Raw genomic sequence first — 14061 nt, 5'->3', positions numbered from 1 at the left:
TAGAGTAGGAGTGAGGGTAAGAGAGAGCGGAAGAGAGGAGGAGAAGGAGAAAGGAAGAGGAAGTAGGGAGGAGAAGAAGAGGGGGAGGAAGAGAAAGTAAGAAGGAAAGAAAAGAGAGAGGTGGTAGGTTTGAGGAGAAAGATTGCTGTACAATAAAAAAGATGAAAGGGAAGAAAGCCAACCCCAAACAAATATAAAAATATTAAGATAAAGAATGAATTGTTAAACTTTAAAGAATAAAAGAGTACAAATATGAATAAATAACAATAATTAGAAACACACATACAAACATACAATGTATTTTCTTTGAACAGAGTATTTGGCCGGTTCACAAATTTAAACAGTGTTTAGTCATTTCAATTAAATTTACAATTTCTATATTTCCTTTTTGCCATATTTATTCCTCATCTATTTTTGTAAAAAACCAATATTACCCTTCATCCTCATCTCTAATCTTAATCAAATTCAATTTTTCCCTTCTTTTCTATATTATACCCCTTCCCATTGTCATCTATTTTTATATCCATCCTCACATTGGTTAATTATGTAATATTACAGTTGTTTAATATAAATTCAACATTTTAATATAAATCAATTAGTTATATAACTACCTTTTTTGTATATTAATCAATATGAACATGAATATTCCAATTATTTCCATGCAATCCAATTTCTTACAAATCAATTTATTATATTTACCAGTAATAATAAACCAAATAATTTCCCCCATATATTCCTCCAAACCACAACTTAACCATTTCTGCTTTCAACACAATATACAATTAATAGTATCTCAATTATTACAATTCCTTAGTTAAATAGAGCTTTTTTTCTTTTGCGTTTTAAAATCTTGAACTCTCCTCTTTTTCCCTAAATTTCCCATTGTTTGCACCTACCTTTTTTGGTGAGGAAAAAGAAAAGAAATCTGCCTGCCTAATTTTCCAACATTGCAGCAACAGCAAAGCCAACAGCCTGCTTTACTTTCAGTTTTGTTTTTCAGCATAGTTAGGGGAAAAAAAATCTGCTCCAGCAAGCAACAGAGCCCTGAGCAAAACAGCTGAGAGCAAATCAGCTGAGAGTCGGGAGGTGATCTAATCAAGGGCTAATTAGCCTATGCTGAAGCTCCGCGGGCCAATAAAATTACAAAAAAACACCGCACCATTTGTTAAATTGCTGGCTCGCCCGCCCCTCGCCCACCACTATTTATTGGCAATAAATAGTGGTGCGGAGGGGTGGGGCAAGCCAGCAATTTAAGAAACGGTTCGGCCGAACCCCCTAGAACTGGCAGAATCCCACCACTGGCTATAGGGCGGCCCTTTGAAGCCCCGCGGCAAGAATTTAAACAGTTTTTTTTCCTCTAGCCATCAGCTGGGACTCAGGAGGCAGCAATAGATTGGGAGTGGGCGGGGTAAGCGAACGGCCGGCAATTCAACAGAGCAGAAAGTGAGGGTGAGTGAAGGCATGGGGGGGGTGAGAGAGGGCTTCGGCGACTCCTGTGAAATGGCCGTTCGACCCCCAAAGGGGTCGTGACCCCCCAGGTTGAGAACTGCTGGTTTAGTAGCTTCCTGGTTGGTTTTCTTTTCTTTTATTTAAATTAATCATAAAGTTGGTAAGTTCTGAGCTGTGGTGGCGCAGTGGTTAGAGTGCAGTACTGCAGGCTCCTTCTGCTGACTGCTGGCTGCCAGCAATTTGGCAGTTCAAATCTCACCAAGCTGAGGGTTGACTCAGCTTTCCATCCTTCTGAAGTCGGTAAAATGAGGACCCAAATTGTTGGTGGGGGCAATATGCTGACTCTGTAAACCACTTAGACAGGGCTGTATAGCACTGTAAAGCGGTATATAAGTCTAAGTGCTATTGCTATTCTAATATCTATATTTTATTTTTAAAAATACCTTTAAAATGTTTACTTTTTAAAAAATTATAAATATTTTAAATATGTAGGTGATTGTTATTAAGGCTGAGGTCAATATACTCTTTAACCAGTAATAATAACAACAGTAGGAATAACAACAATAGCTAAAACTTCAGTATTATACACTCTGGACCAAAAAATTAGGATTTTTTCTTAATTATTTAATGGAAATGTTACTATTAACATTTCTCAAAAATTTAAAATATTATTTAGTCACTCTTACATTTAGCTTTTTAAAATGGTATCATGTAATTATATATAATAATATGTGATTTATATTACAATATTGTAAGACGAACATTACAGAACAAACATCCCATACCTTTAAATTATCATTAATGGTTATATATAACTGATATTTATATAAAGTCTGGTTAAAAAAAGAAAATAGCTATTTGTGCTATTGCTAAAGCATGGAACTGAACTGGTCAGCAGAATAATTTGAGATTCCAGAATTTTATTTACCAGAATAATCTTTGAAACCTAATTAATAGCCTGCCTAATTGATACTATATTGATACACATAGGCCAATGAAAGATTCACAATAATTTTCTTACTGAATGCCACTTTTTCCAATTCAGTATCTTTATTTTTCTATATTATAAATTTGTGCACTGTTTTCTTAAGTGCAGCAACCCTTCTTTTGCTTCACCCGCCTTCAAGTAATCAATGTGCTGCTGAATGAGTTCATTTTAATGCATTCAATCATGCCTCTAATGTTTGTAGCTTACGGGTGCAAGCATCAGTAATGCAGGAATGTTATATGGCTTTAGTTTGGACCATTTCATAAAATATTCATGGAATCAAAAATGTGCATCAAAATAGCATCTAGGAGAATTACATTTATGTCCCTGCTTTTATGGCAGCTTCATGTTAAAACCCATTTGTGTTAATATCTAGTCAATCTCTCTATTCAAAAATAGTACAAAATTATAGATATTTTGTGCATCTCTTTTTCATTAATATTTGCCTAAGATAGTTTTTATTTAATACAAATAGAGTGTTTGGGAACAGTTTTGTAGAAGAATAAATGTAAGGAAGAATTGTATTATGAATACAGACAAAACAGTTGATTATGCATATCCATTTATTCTTCCAAATCAGCTAGAACATCTTTTATCTTAGGATATAGTATCTCTGTTATTGGCATATGATATTATGGATAATATTGCCCAATTTCTTACTGTAGAATTTCTGCACTTCTACATTTTAAATACTGTAAATTTATTTTGTCAATTAGATTAATCAAATGATAGACACTTTGTTAAAGATTACAGGTACTATAATATAAAGAGTTACACTAGTATCTCCCTATACTTTAATGATTTATGTTCTCTATTAGGTCTTCTGGTTAGGATATTTAACCAGGGCAAACGGCTGGTTCAAGTGTAAAATTTTATTATCCCTTTTAATCCCCTAAAATAAAATATCTGATCAAGAGCAGATAGGATTACTTTATTTAGTACTTCCAGATTCATGACTATATGAACATAGTAATTTATCAAAAATCACTCTTTTGAATCATTATGTATAATCATATTTCTTTCACAACATAGATATTTCTTATGTATTTCTTATACAATAATTTATTTAAACTACTGGACAAATTTCCTTACCCAAAAAACTATTTATGACTTTATTTTAAAGAGCAGCTTGCTTGGAATTTTTGTCAAACTGATAAAGCTGCCCATATTAAATTCTTAGAACTGATCCATTTAGCATTCTTCTTTTGAAGACATATTTTAGGAACTATATTGTTTGTAGTAACTTGCTTCTCTCAAAGAAACTAGACTTGACAAGGCTGGACAATGTTAATCTCAAACACTATTAACTATTAGATCAGCAGTCCCCAACCTTTTTGGCTGCACAGACCGGTGGCAGCGTGCAAAAGTGGCAGGCTGAGAGGATGGGTTTGTGCACTCAACCTAATCCCACCCATGTGCAAATGAAGCTTTATGTGCTTGCCCGCTGCTTACACAGCCCAGTTCCCAATGGGCTACAGATTGGTGCTGGTCCATGGCTCGGTCCGCAGCATGGGGTTGGGGACCCCTGTATTAAGTGAGGTGAAAGGACAGGTATCCCATGTTCTATATTGCCCTTTAACCTAAGTTCATTTGTCCTTCTTACTAGATTTTTATATCATGGAACTATAGAAAGGAATAACTCATGTCTTCCAATTCTGTGTTAAATTCATGATTAAAGTTTTGTATGCATATGGAACGGCAATATTAGTAGTTATTGTATATGTACTTAATGCAAAAAATTATTCAAAAATGCGAGAATATGAATTTAACAAACTTAACAAAAACAAAACAAATAATAGTGCTGATGATTTAACAATATGTAGACTGAATATGTTTTGGTCCTCTGTTCAGATTTTTCATCCTAAAGCTCCATGTATACAGCAGTTTATTGTATAATAGAAGTATCAGAGTGTTCTTTAAAAATATTTCAAAATGTTTGTGGTGATCTACAGGTTGATTTCTTTATTGATTTTAAATTTTGTATGTTCTGTTTTATTCTGGCTGTTCACCGCCCTGAGTCTTTGGAGAAGGGCGGTATACAAATTAAAACAAATAAATAAATTGATGAAGCTGTCTGAATTAATGGTATAATTACTTAAGCTACTTAAACCATTTTCTTAAAGCTAAAATAAATGAATCATAGAAGCCAAGTCTAATCTGACATTTCTAAAAATATTTCTTCATAATTTTCTTACATAAAATACTACTTTCTACAATTTCCTTTTAAGCGTCTATGGACATTTTTGAAAAATTATGCCTATTTGTTTTTCGGGAAGGGGTTTTTAGCTTCATTATCATTATGATTGTTTAATCAATATATAACATTCTACTTGATTATGAGTTGTTTTGTATTCTTCAGATAACTTCCTGAAAGCTGTAGAACATTATGAAGCATTCTATAACCTGACAGTAGGACGGACATGGAAAGATGATACAGGCCGGAATTTAAATTCACTGGCCTGTGAACATCTCTGGAGAATTTACACATTACTGGCAGACAAAATGCTAGAAAATAAAGAACAACAAGAAGCCATCAGAACTCTAACAAAAGCTTTAAAAATGGCAGAAGAAGGTGAGAAAGAAATAACATTCCTGCATTGCCTTTCTTTCATATGCAAGACTGGATTTTCTCCAAAAAATAAAAAAATAGAAGAAAAAATCACCAAGTGCTTGATGATTGTTTTCAATGAAATTCAAAACAAATGCTATCGATGTATTTCTAAATCTTATAAAACTGAAGTACCTACTTGTCAACAAGCAGGGATCCATTTATTTCAAGAAAGCTTTTAACTCTAAAAATGGAGTCATCCAGGACTACAACTTTTAAAAAATGAGTCCATAGTCAGAAATAAGGCCTCTGGCAACATTTTGGGTTGTGTTCTTCACTGATTTCGTGAGTGACACTACTTATGCATTAAAATAAGGTAATGAAATCTTAAGGTAGATGGCTCAAGTACATGTACATGTATAGATTTTTATTTAATGGAGCATCACTATTATGCCAGTACTTCTTAAACAAATGATTTTAATAATTAATGCAGTTACTGTAGTTTTAATTCTAGACATTGTCATATGGAACCTCTTTTTTGTAGTGCTCTTTGATACTTTTTAATTATAATATATGTGGGAATACATCAAGAGTATATATAGCATAGAACCTAGTTACTTGAGGGACCATATATCTCTCATAATATCTGCCTGGCCAATCCAGCCTGGCAGGATTGGTGCTCTTCAGGTGCCTTGACTGCTATCTATTGTGACCTTGGAAGCAGGCCTTCTGTTTAGCAGTACTTGTTCTCTGGAATGAGATTCAAATGGCCCCCATCCTACTGGTGTCTCAAAAGATCCCAAAGACCAACCTTTTCACATAGGGCTTTGATGAGTGTGATTGAAGCCCCAATGTCTTCATTTTCTTGTTCTTATCTGGGTTTGGTATCTTTGCTGTTTTTATTCCTTTTGTGTTGTTTTCTTGTTTGTACATGTTTTTAACCATGTGTAACTGTCAAGATTCCTTGGGCAACACCAATTTAATAAATCAAATTGAATTAGAAGTGTGTACAGTTATACCGTCTTTTCCATCTAATTGGCAAGCATGTTATAGATATAAGTCTACCATATAATAAACAAATAATACATGATTGATAATCAATTGTATCAATACAGCTTAAATATAGGAGGAAAACAGTGAACTCGGTGATAAAGAAATACCCTTACAATATTAAGTAAATTCTCTGAGTAATTTTTATCTCAATGATATACAGCAATTCTATTTTATCACTCTGGGATAGATAGAACTTTGACACAATTATTATCCAAGCCCTACCCATTCATGGATGCATTAATGGTATACATATGCATAAAACACTTGAGTTGCAGCGCAGAATTTGACATACACACCTCTGGACCAGTGGTGGGTTCCTCCCGGTTCCGCCAGGTTCCGCCAAACCAGTAGCAGTGACGATATGACATCACCAAACCGGTTCTGCCCCCCCGCCCCCGCCACCCACCCCCACGTTATTCTTACCTTTTATTTAGCCCCACCCCCAATCTATTGCTGCCTCCTGAGTCCCAGCTGATGGCTAGAGGGGAAAAAAAACTGTTTAAACTCTTGCTGCAGGGCTTCAAAGGGCCGCTCTACAACTGATCAGTGTTAAAAGAAAACAAATGAGTAGACCGGTGCCTGCAAAAATACATGAGTAGATCAGTGCCTGCAAAAATAAATAGGTAGATGGGTATAGCTCTGCAAGCAGTTAAAAGCCTGGTAGACCAGTACCTCTGCTAAATCCTAAATAATTGTCACATGACCATCAAGCCATGCCCACAAAATAAGCCACGCCCACAGAACCGGTAGTAAAAAAATTTAGAATCCACCCCTGCTCTGGACATCCCGGGCACAGTCGTAAATAGAAGGAGATTGTTATGGAATCTCCTGGTGAACATGTAACACTTACTCTTCTGGTTACCTTGCACACTGTTTGCCAGTGCCTAACAAATAAGAGATGTTTTTCTTTTCTATTATATTTCTCTGCCTGCACCTACCACCCAAAGCAAACACTTGACATAATATTTTATACAACGTTTTTTCCATATAGATAACATTAACATTGAGCTGAAAAGATGAGCTGAAAACAAAATATTCACACACAAAAAAATATCAGTGCCATTTAATTTGTTTTTATGCCTAATTGTAAAACAATATTTATTTCTATTTAGCAGAGAATTTGAAGATGGAAGGAGAAACTGCTTTCTGTTTAGGCATAGCATATTTTTCAGCCGGAGAATTACAGAAAGCTATGTTAGTAAGTCTAAATGATACATACTCTCTTTTATGGTTGTAACATTAAGTTGCTTATAGCAATTAAACTGAGATCTGAAGCATGTGTTGCAATATGAAATACTCCTATTCAGAATTCTACTTTCTGCCAGGCTGCCTTGATGAATATTGTTTCCTCATTATCTCTTAATTTTTGTGTGTTATTTCCCTCCAACACCAAACAGTCGATTGAAAATTCTCAATTGCTATAAGACTTTTGGTGTGTCCTTTGTTGGACTTCATCCCTGAGTACATCATCTTTCTGCCCATATAAACTAATTGACCACTTGGAGAAACAGTTGTAGAAATACTAGTAGCATTCTGCACTTTTTTCTCTTTATCTTCTGTGAAATACCGTATTGTTTTGCATGTTTCTATCTAGTGTGCATTCTGCTGTTTAGAGTGATATTCTTGGGCTTTTCATGACTCCGTTTCTCTTTTAGTTCAGTTTTCTTTCTCTTCTGATTGTAACCTGTGCAGGTCACCAAATTGCTCCCCATGACATTGGCTAATACATTACAGGATCTTAATTGTAGGTAGAATTAAGCAAGTTAGACTATTTTCACATCATGTTGTTTCCTAAGTAAAAGTTTATCCTTTTTCCCCTATATAGTTATAGAAATTGCATTCCTAACTTTAATTTTTCTCTCTATTTGTATGTTTTGCATTGTATAAAGTTGTTCACTATCTATTTCCCTTTCACCCTCTTATTGGAGTCCATACTGGTTTTAACATTTTGGTCTTGGTTTGCAGTAGAATGTAATATAAAGTTTTCTTGAAGAATTATGTGATAATAGTAGTTTTGCCTCCTGGCTAGACTTTATTAACCTGTTTCATTCCTATATCTGATATGCAGTGCATACATTTGCAAGTTTGTTTTTTTACCATGAAGTAAGCTTCTTGTCAGCACTTCAAGCTTCATTTACTCTAGTGCTGACATAAGAAGGAGAAGCGGAGGCGTCTGGAAAGGGATGTTTGACTTTTCACCTACTTATTTTCTCTGGAGATAATATCCCCTAGGAGATGAGATGGGAGGGGGGAAATTCCTTTGAGCTGGAGTGGTAGATTAGGGGTAGAATGACTTGGAAGATGGCCAATGAGTGCAGAGAAGTGGGGAACGGAAAGGGAGGGTTTTGGGTCTGGAAGTCAGTGTTGGCTACCATGAGCCAGGATCTAGAATGTCATGCTCAATAAATGGGAGTTTTTATCAAAGACTTTGTTTGAAATGCAATTTATTTGAGACGACCTCGAAACTTGACACTTCTTCTTTTCCTGGAAAAGGAAAAGAATAATCTATAAAGTAACTTGTCTGAAGGAAAAATGAATGACTGGAGAAACAAACCTTCCCTATTTGCTCAACCTATTTCCAAATTTAGTTGTTGAGATGTTGATTCTGTTGCTCTCTAAAACAGCTACAGATCACAAAGGCAACCACGTGGAGAATTTTCATTTGTTCAAGATCAGGACAATCTATTTATTTATTTAATTATTTTAAAGTATAGATTCCAGCCTTCATAATTATATAAAAATATCATAATAATTTTATTAACCCTCTATTGGTAAGTGCTTTTTAACTGTTTAACTTACTACCTGCCCTGGAATGATTGAGCAGAGTTTATGTTATTTTTATTGGCAATAATTGGTAATATACCATATTGCCAGCATAAATGAAAATAATTTCTTTACCCTACATTCCTTATTCTAATTCTAATATATATTCTAATATAAATATATATACTGCCCTTCCCAGCAGAACAGATAGGTTGGGTGTATTCCAGGACTCATCTCTTAAGTGTTGCCATCAGCAGGAGCTAGGAGAAGTGCCTTATGGAATATGTCTTCCCAACTGAGATCCCCAGGGATCTCAGAAGACACAGCAGGCTGGAAGGGGAGGATGGGAATTCACAAGCAAACAGGAAGGGAGCTATGGAGATGTTAGGGCACTGTGGTAGGAAGTCTGTTTTTTAAAAAATAGTGCATGATTCCTCCTTTAATCTATATTATTTTATTGGTTACTGCTGTGAGCCACTCAAGCAGTATAGAAGATGTATATTAAATACTGCATTTATTGCATTTTTGTATTGTACATAAAATTGGTCATATTAAATGTTTTAGCTGATATGGATTAAATTATGTGATTGTACTATCCAAAGAAAATATGTTGTTATATGTATTTTTGTGAATCACTAGGACAATAATGGTTTAAATTAAATCATTTAATATAATGTAAAATCTGATGCTTTGTTGAATGTGAAAGATAGCTACCTATTCTGGACTACATTAAAAGAACTAACTAAACCATAGACTGATGTGAAGCACATAATTAATTTGCTGATCTTTAAACCTATATAATTGGTCTATAAACAATATTGCAAATATTGCTCTTTACCTACTTTGAATTTGCCTTCATAACATTAGTTGTTGAAGTGAGATTTGAATCAGAACTGCAACCGAGGAAAGGATGTTTACCTTTTTTCCTTTGTTTAGCCTCTTCAGTGCCGTCCTCTCACAGCTGTTAAATTTCCTTTCAGAAAAGGAACAACTTGCCATTAATGATTAAATTCCTTACAGATAAATAAAAACATTGCAATCCAGTTAAGTATGAGCGAAGTAGTTGTCCTGTCTCCCATATTATAGTTCTGACCCTCAGTTATTCCCTTCATTGCTATTTAAACTGCCCGTATTTTTCGGACTATAAGACACACTTTTTTGTCTACCAAACGGGGCGAAAATGTCTGTGCACCTTATAGACCAAATATAGCTAAAGCTCCGCCCACCTGCCAGCCATTTTTTTGGCCTTCGCACGGCCTGTTTTGGAGCCTTTTTTCAGCCTTTTTCAGGCCTTTTTGGCCCATTTTTTAGTCTTTTTTCGGCCTGTTTTTCAGGCTTTTTTGGTCCATTTTGGGGGCTTTTTTCAGCCTGTTTTTATTTATTTATTATTTATTTTATCAAATTTATATTTGATATTTAGGAGCCTTGGTAGTACAGTGGTTTAAAGCACCCTGTTATTAACACAGCTGCCTGCAATTACTGCAGGTTCGAATCTTACCAGGCTCAAGGTTGACTCAGCCTTCCATCCTTTCTAAGGTAGGTTAAATGAGGACCCAGTTTGTGGGGGCAATAAGCTGACTTTGTATAAATATACAAAAGTATGAAGGCTATTGCTTAACACATTGTAAGCTGCCCTGAGTCTCCGGAGAAGGGTGGCATATAAATCAAATTAAAAAATAAAAATAAAAAAATGCCGCCCTTCTCCCGTAGGACTCGGAGCGGCTCACAGAATAAAAACAACAACAATAAAATAATGCTAAAAGAAGCCAATTTAAAATCCCCAGACAATTAAAACCTCACGGCAGATCAGGGAATTTGCTGAAAAAGCCATATCTTCAGGTCGGCACGGAAAGTGTGGAGGTCGGGGGCCGTCCAGAGCCAGGTGGGTAACCCATTCCAGAGGGTCGGTGCGACCACAGAGAACGCCCTCATCCTGGGGGTTGCCAGCCGACATTGTCTGGCCAACGGCACCCGGAGGAGGGCAGTCATTTGTGGGAGGCCGGTAGGAGGTAGTCTTGCAAGTACCCCGGGCCAATGCCATGAAGGACTTTATAGGTGAGTACCAGCACCTTGAAGCGGATCCGAAGGGCCACCGGCAGCCAGTGCAGCTCGTGCAGGAGAGGTGTTATACGGGAGTAACGGGAAGCTCCTGTAACAACCCGCGCGGCTGCATTCTGGACCAGCTGGAGCCTCCGGGTGCCCCCCAAGGGCACCATTTTTGAGGCTTTTTTGGCCCTTTCTTGGGAAAAAACGGGCCACAAAAAGCCTCAAAAACAGGCTGAAAAAAGTCCCCAAAATGGGCCGCAAAAAGCCTCAAAAATGGCCCCAAAAAGCCTCAAAAAGGGCCGAAAAAGCCCTGAAAATGGCCCAAAAAAGCCTCCAAAATGGACCAAAAAGAGCCACAAAAATGGGCTACAAAAATCCCTCAAAAATAGGCTGAAAAAAGATGAAAAAATGGGCCGCAAAAAGTCTCCAAAATGGGCCGCAAAAAGCCTCAAAATGGGCCAAAAAAAGCCTTGAAAACAGGCTGAAAAAAGCCCTGGAAACAAGCCAAAAAATGCCTGGAAAAGGGCCGAAAAAAGACCCGAGAAAAGGTAAACCAAAAACTTTTTTTTGTTGTTTTCCTCCTCTAAATTTAGGTGCGACTTATAGTCCAGTGCATCTTATAGTCCCAAAAATATGGTATCTTTAAACACAAAGGTTAGTTCTATGCCTAAAGTCAGGTCTTATTTGACTCTAACCACACTTGAAGGGTTAAACTCTTAGGTAATATATTTCATTCAGATAAATCTTTGGTTTCTCTATAAAATTGGTGTTATTCTTGTTGTTTTTATTATTAAATTATAGCAGCATTGTCTTGAATGCTTTTTATAACATGAGATGAAGAAAGTTAGATGATAGAGAAATTAAGATAATATTAATAGCACAAGGCTTAGAAAGATTGGGAAAGTAATAAAAGAAGAACAAATAGTGATGCTAGGAAACCATTTGTAGAAGTGAAGTTATTTTAAAAAGAAAGTGACATGATAAATTGAGAAAGAACAACATTTTCATGCTGAGGAAAGACAGCATCATGAGCAGGAAAAAGAGGAGATACAGTAGCATAAAAGGTAGTTCTAGCTGAGCTTGAACCGAGCAGAACCGCTCCCACAGAAAGGGCCTCCTCAGAGTGCCGTCAGCCAGACAATGTCGGCTGGCGACCCCCAGGGGGAGAGCCTTCTCTGTGGTGGCACCTACCCTCTGGAACGATCTACCCCCAGAGATACGAGTGATCCCAGACCTCCGGACTTTTTGTCGGGCCCTAAAAACTTACTTTTTTCAGTTAACCGGGCTGGCCTGATTCCATGTTGGTTTTAATGTTTGATACTGATTTTTAATTGAAATGTTTTAAATTATGGGCCAAATTTCATTTAATTATTTTTTAAATTATTTTAACTTTTGTGTACAAATGTTTTTATTTTGGCTGTTCACTGCCCTGAGTCCGAAAGGAGAAGGGCGGTATACAAATCTAATAAAAGATAAAAGATAAAGATAAAAGATAAAATTAGAAAAGAGGAAGCAATGAATGTCAAATGAGTATTTGTTGGAAACTTCCCCGGCATGCCAAGGTAGGAAACATTGATATAAGAAAATATTTTGACATGCTATCCTCTATAGCTCAGGTGGATAAGAACAAAAGAGAACTGGGTTGGGATGTAGATATTAGATTTGAAAATACTGAAAAACAAGTGTAATTAATAGGAATCATATGGGGAGGAAAAAAATCTGTTTTACCTGAAACTGCTGCATTGGGGGGTGGGGTGGGGGGGGTTTAGAATAGTCTCGCCAGTAAAGGAATACAAGAAGGAATACAATTCCTAAAGCAGTCCAGTCAGAAAGTGTGGAAAGTTATAAACCCAATATATCTGAGGGACACCAGATTGAAAAGGCTGCTTTAGAAATGTATCTGAAATTATTTATGCAGTATTTATGCAGAGCCTCAAGGTATATACAATTATAAGATATCTACATTATGTAGATATAATGTAGGAGGGGGGTTGTGGGGTTTTTTAGGGAAATTTTTAGATAAGGTTTTAAAGGTTTCTGGGAGGGGGGTGGGTTCGGTGGGTTTGGGGGAGAACCTGTCGGGGAGGAGGCCAGAACCGGCTGAAGAGCATGGCACTAGAGATGCGGGAACCGGGGTCAAGGTGGGGGTTAGAGCTTGTGTTATGGATGGTCATTACATCAGTACGGTGGGTGGGAGGGGCAGATATGGCGGGAGCAGGGGGCCACATCAGGTTGTGGGAGCACGCGCCCGCTGGCTCCAAGCGGTGGCGCGCTCCGGCCTCCAATGCTCCTCTCGTTCCCCAGGTTGCACAGACCCTCAGGCCCTGGGCCTTCGGCTGATGCTGTGCAACGCCCGGTCCGTGGTAAATAAAGCCCCCCTCATTTGTGATCTTGTTCAGGAGGGGGGAGCGGACCTGGCGGGTATTACGGAGACCTGGTTGGGCCAGGAGGGGGGGGTTCCCCTCGTTGAGATGTGCCCACCCGGTTTCCGCGCATTCCATCAGCCGAGGACACAGGGGAGGGGCGGGGGGGGTGGCGGTTGTCATTAGAGAAGGTCTTGGTTCGAGGGAGGTCACTGTTCCTCAGACGGCTGGTTGTGAGTCCCTCCTTGTGAAGTGGGGTCATGGGGTGCAGATGGGTGTGCTGGTTACGTACCTGGCTCCCTGCCACGTGACGGCAGCCCTGCCCGAGCTGCTCAACGTTATAGCCGCGGTGGCGGTTGACACCCCCAGGCTTATGGTCATGGGGGATTTTAACTTGCCATCCGTCGGTGAGGCGTCTGAGGTGGCTCGGGAGTTCATGGCTTCCATGACGGCCATGGACCTGACCCAGTTAGTTCATGGCCCTACTCACACGGGGGGAAACACGCTAGACCTGGTTTTTGTCTCTGGTCAGTGGTTGAGTGATCTTGAGATAGGGGATATAGTGATCGAGCCCTTGTCATGGTCAGATCACTCCCTCCTTCGCTTTGACCTTCGAACCGCCGCACCCCGCCGCAGGGAGGCGGAACCACTGAGGTGGTACCGCCCCAGGCGCCTGATGGATCCTGATAGGTTCCAGACGGAGCTTGGGCCATTTCCTGAGGCTCTGGCACACGGCTCGACTGAGGAGCTGGTGGCCGCCTGGGATAGGGTGGCCGCTGGAGCTTTGGATCGGGTCGTGCCGTTGCGGCCTCTGACCCGGCGTCGATCTCGCCTGGCTCCTTGGTTCACCG

The 14061-nt window shown here is 38.4% G+C and overlaps 1 protein-coding gene across 1 annotated transcript in view; it reads left to right on the top strand.

Annotated features, from left to right (window-relative positions):
* The window catches only part of TTC29 (tetratricopeptide repeat domain 29), a 103299-nt gene that overhangs the window by 28328 nt on the left and 60910 nt on the right, over positions 1 to 14061 (top strand). Inside the window, exons 5-6 of the mRNA XM_070948667.1 lie at positions 4797 to 5009; positions 7151 to 7236. Of these exons, the coding sequence (XP_070804768.1) occupies positions 4797 to 5009; positions 7151 to 7236 (299 nt within the window). The remainder of the gene's footprint in view (positions 1 to 4796; positions 5010 to 7150; positions 7237 to 14061) is intronic.

This window comes from Pituophis catenifer, unplaced genomic scaffold, assembly GCF_029215685.1.
Source record: "Pituophis catenifer annectens isolate HBS135680 unplaced genomic scaffold, rPitCat1.0.hap2 SCAF_8, whole genome shotgun sequence".
Classification (NCBI taxonomy): Eukaryota; Metazoa; Chordata; class Lepidosauria; order Squamata; family Colubridae; genus Pituophis; species Pituophis catenifer.
Note: the sequence above shows the minus strand (reverse complement) of the source record. Positions and strands in the feature narration are given on the sequence as shown.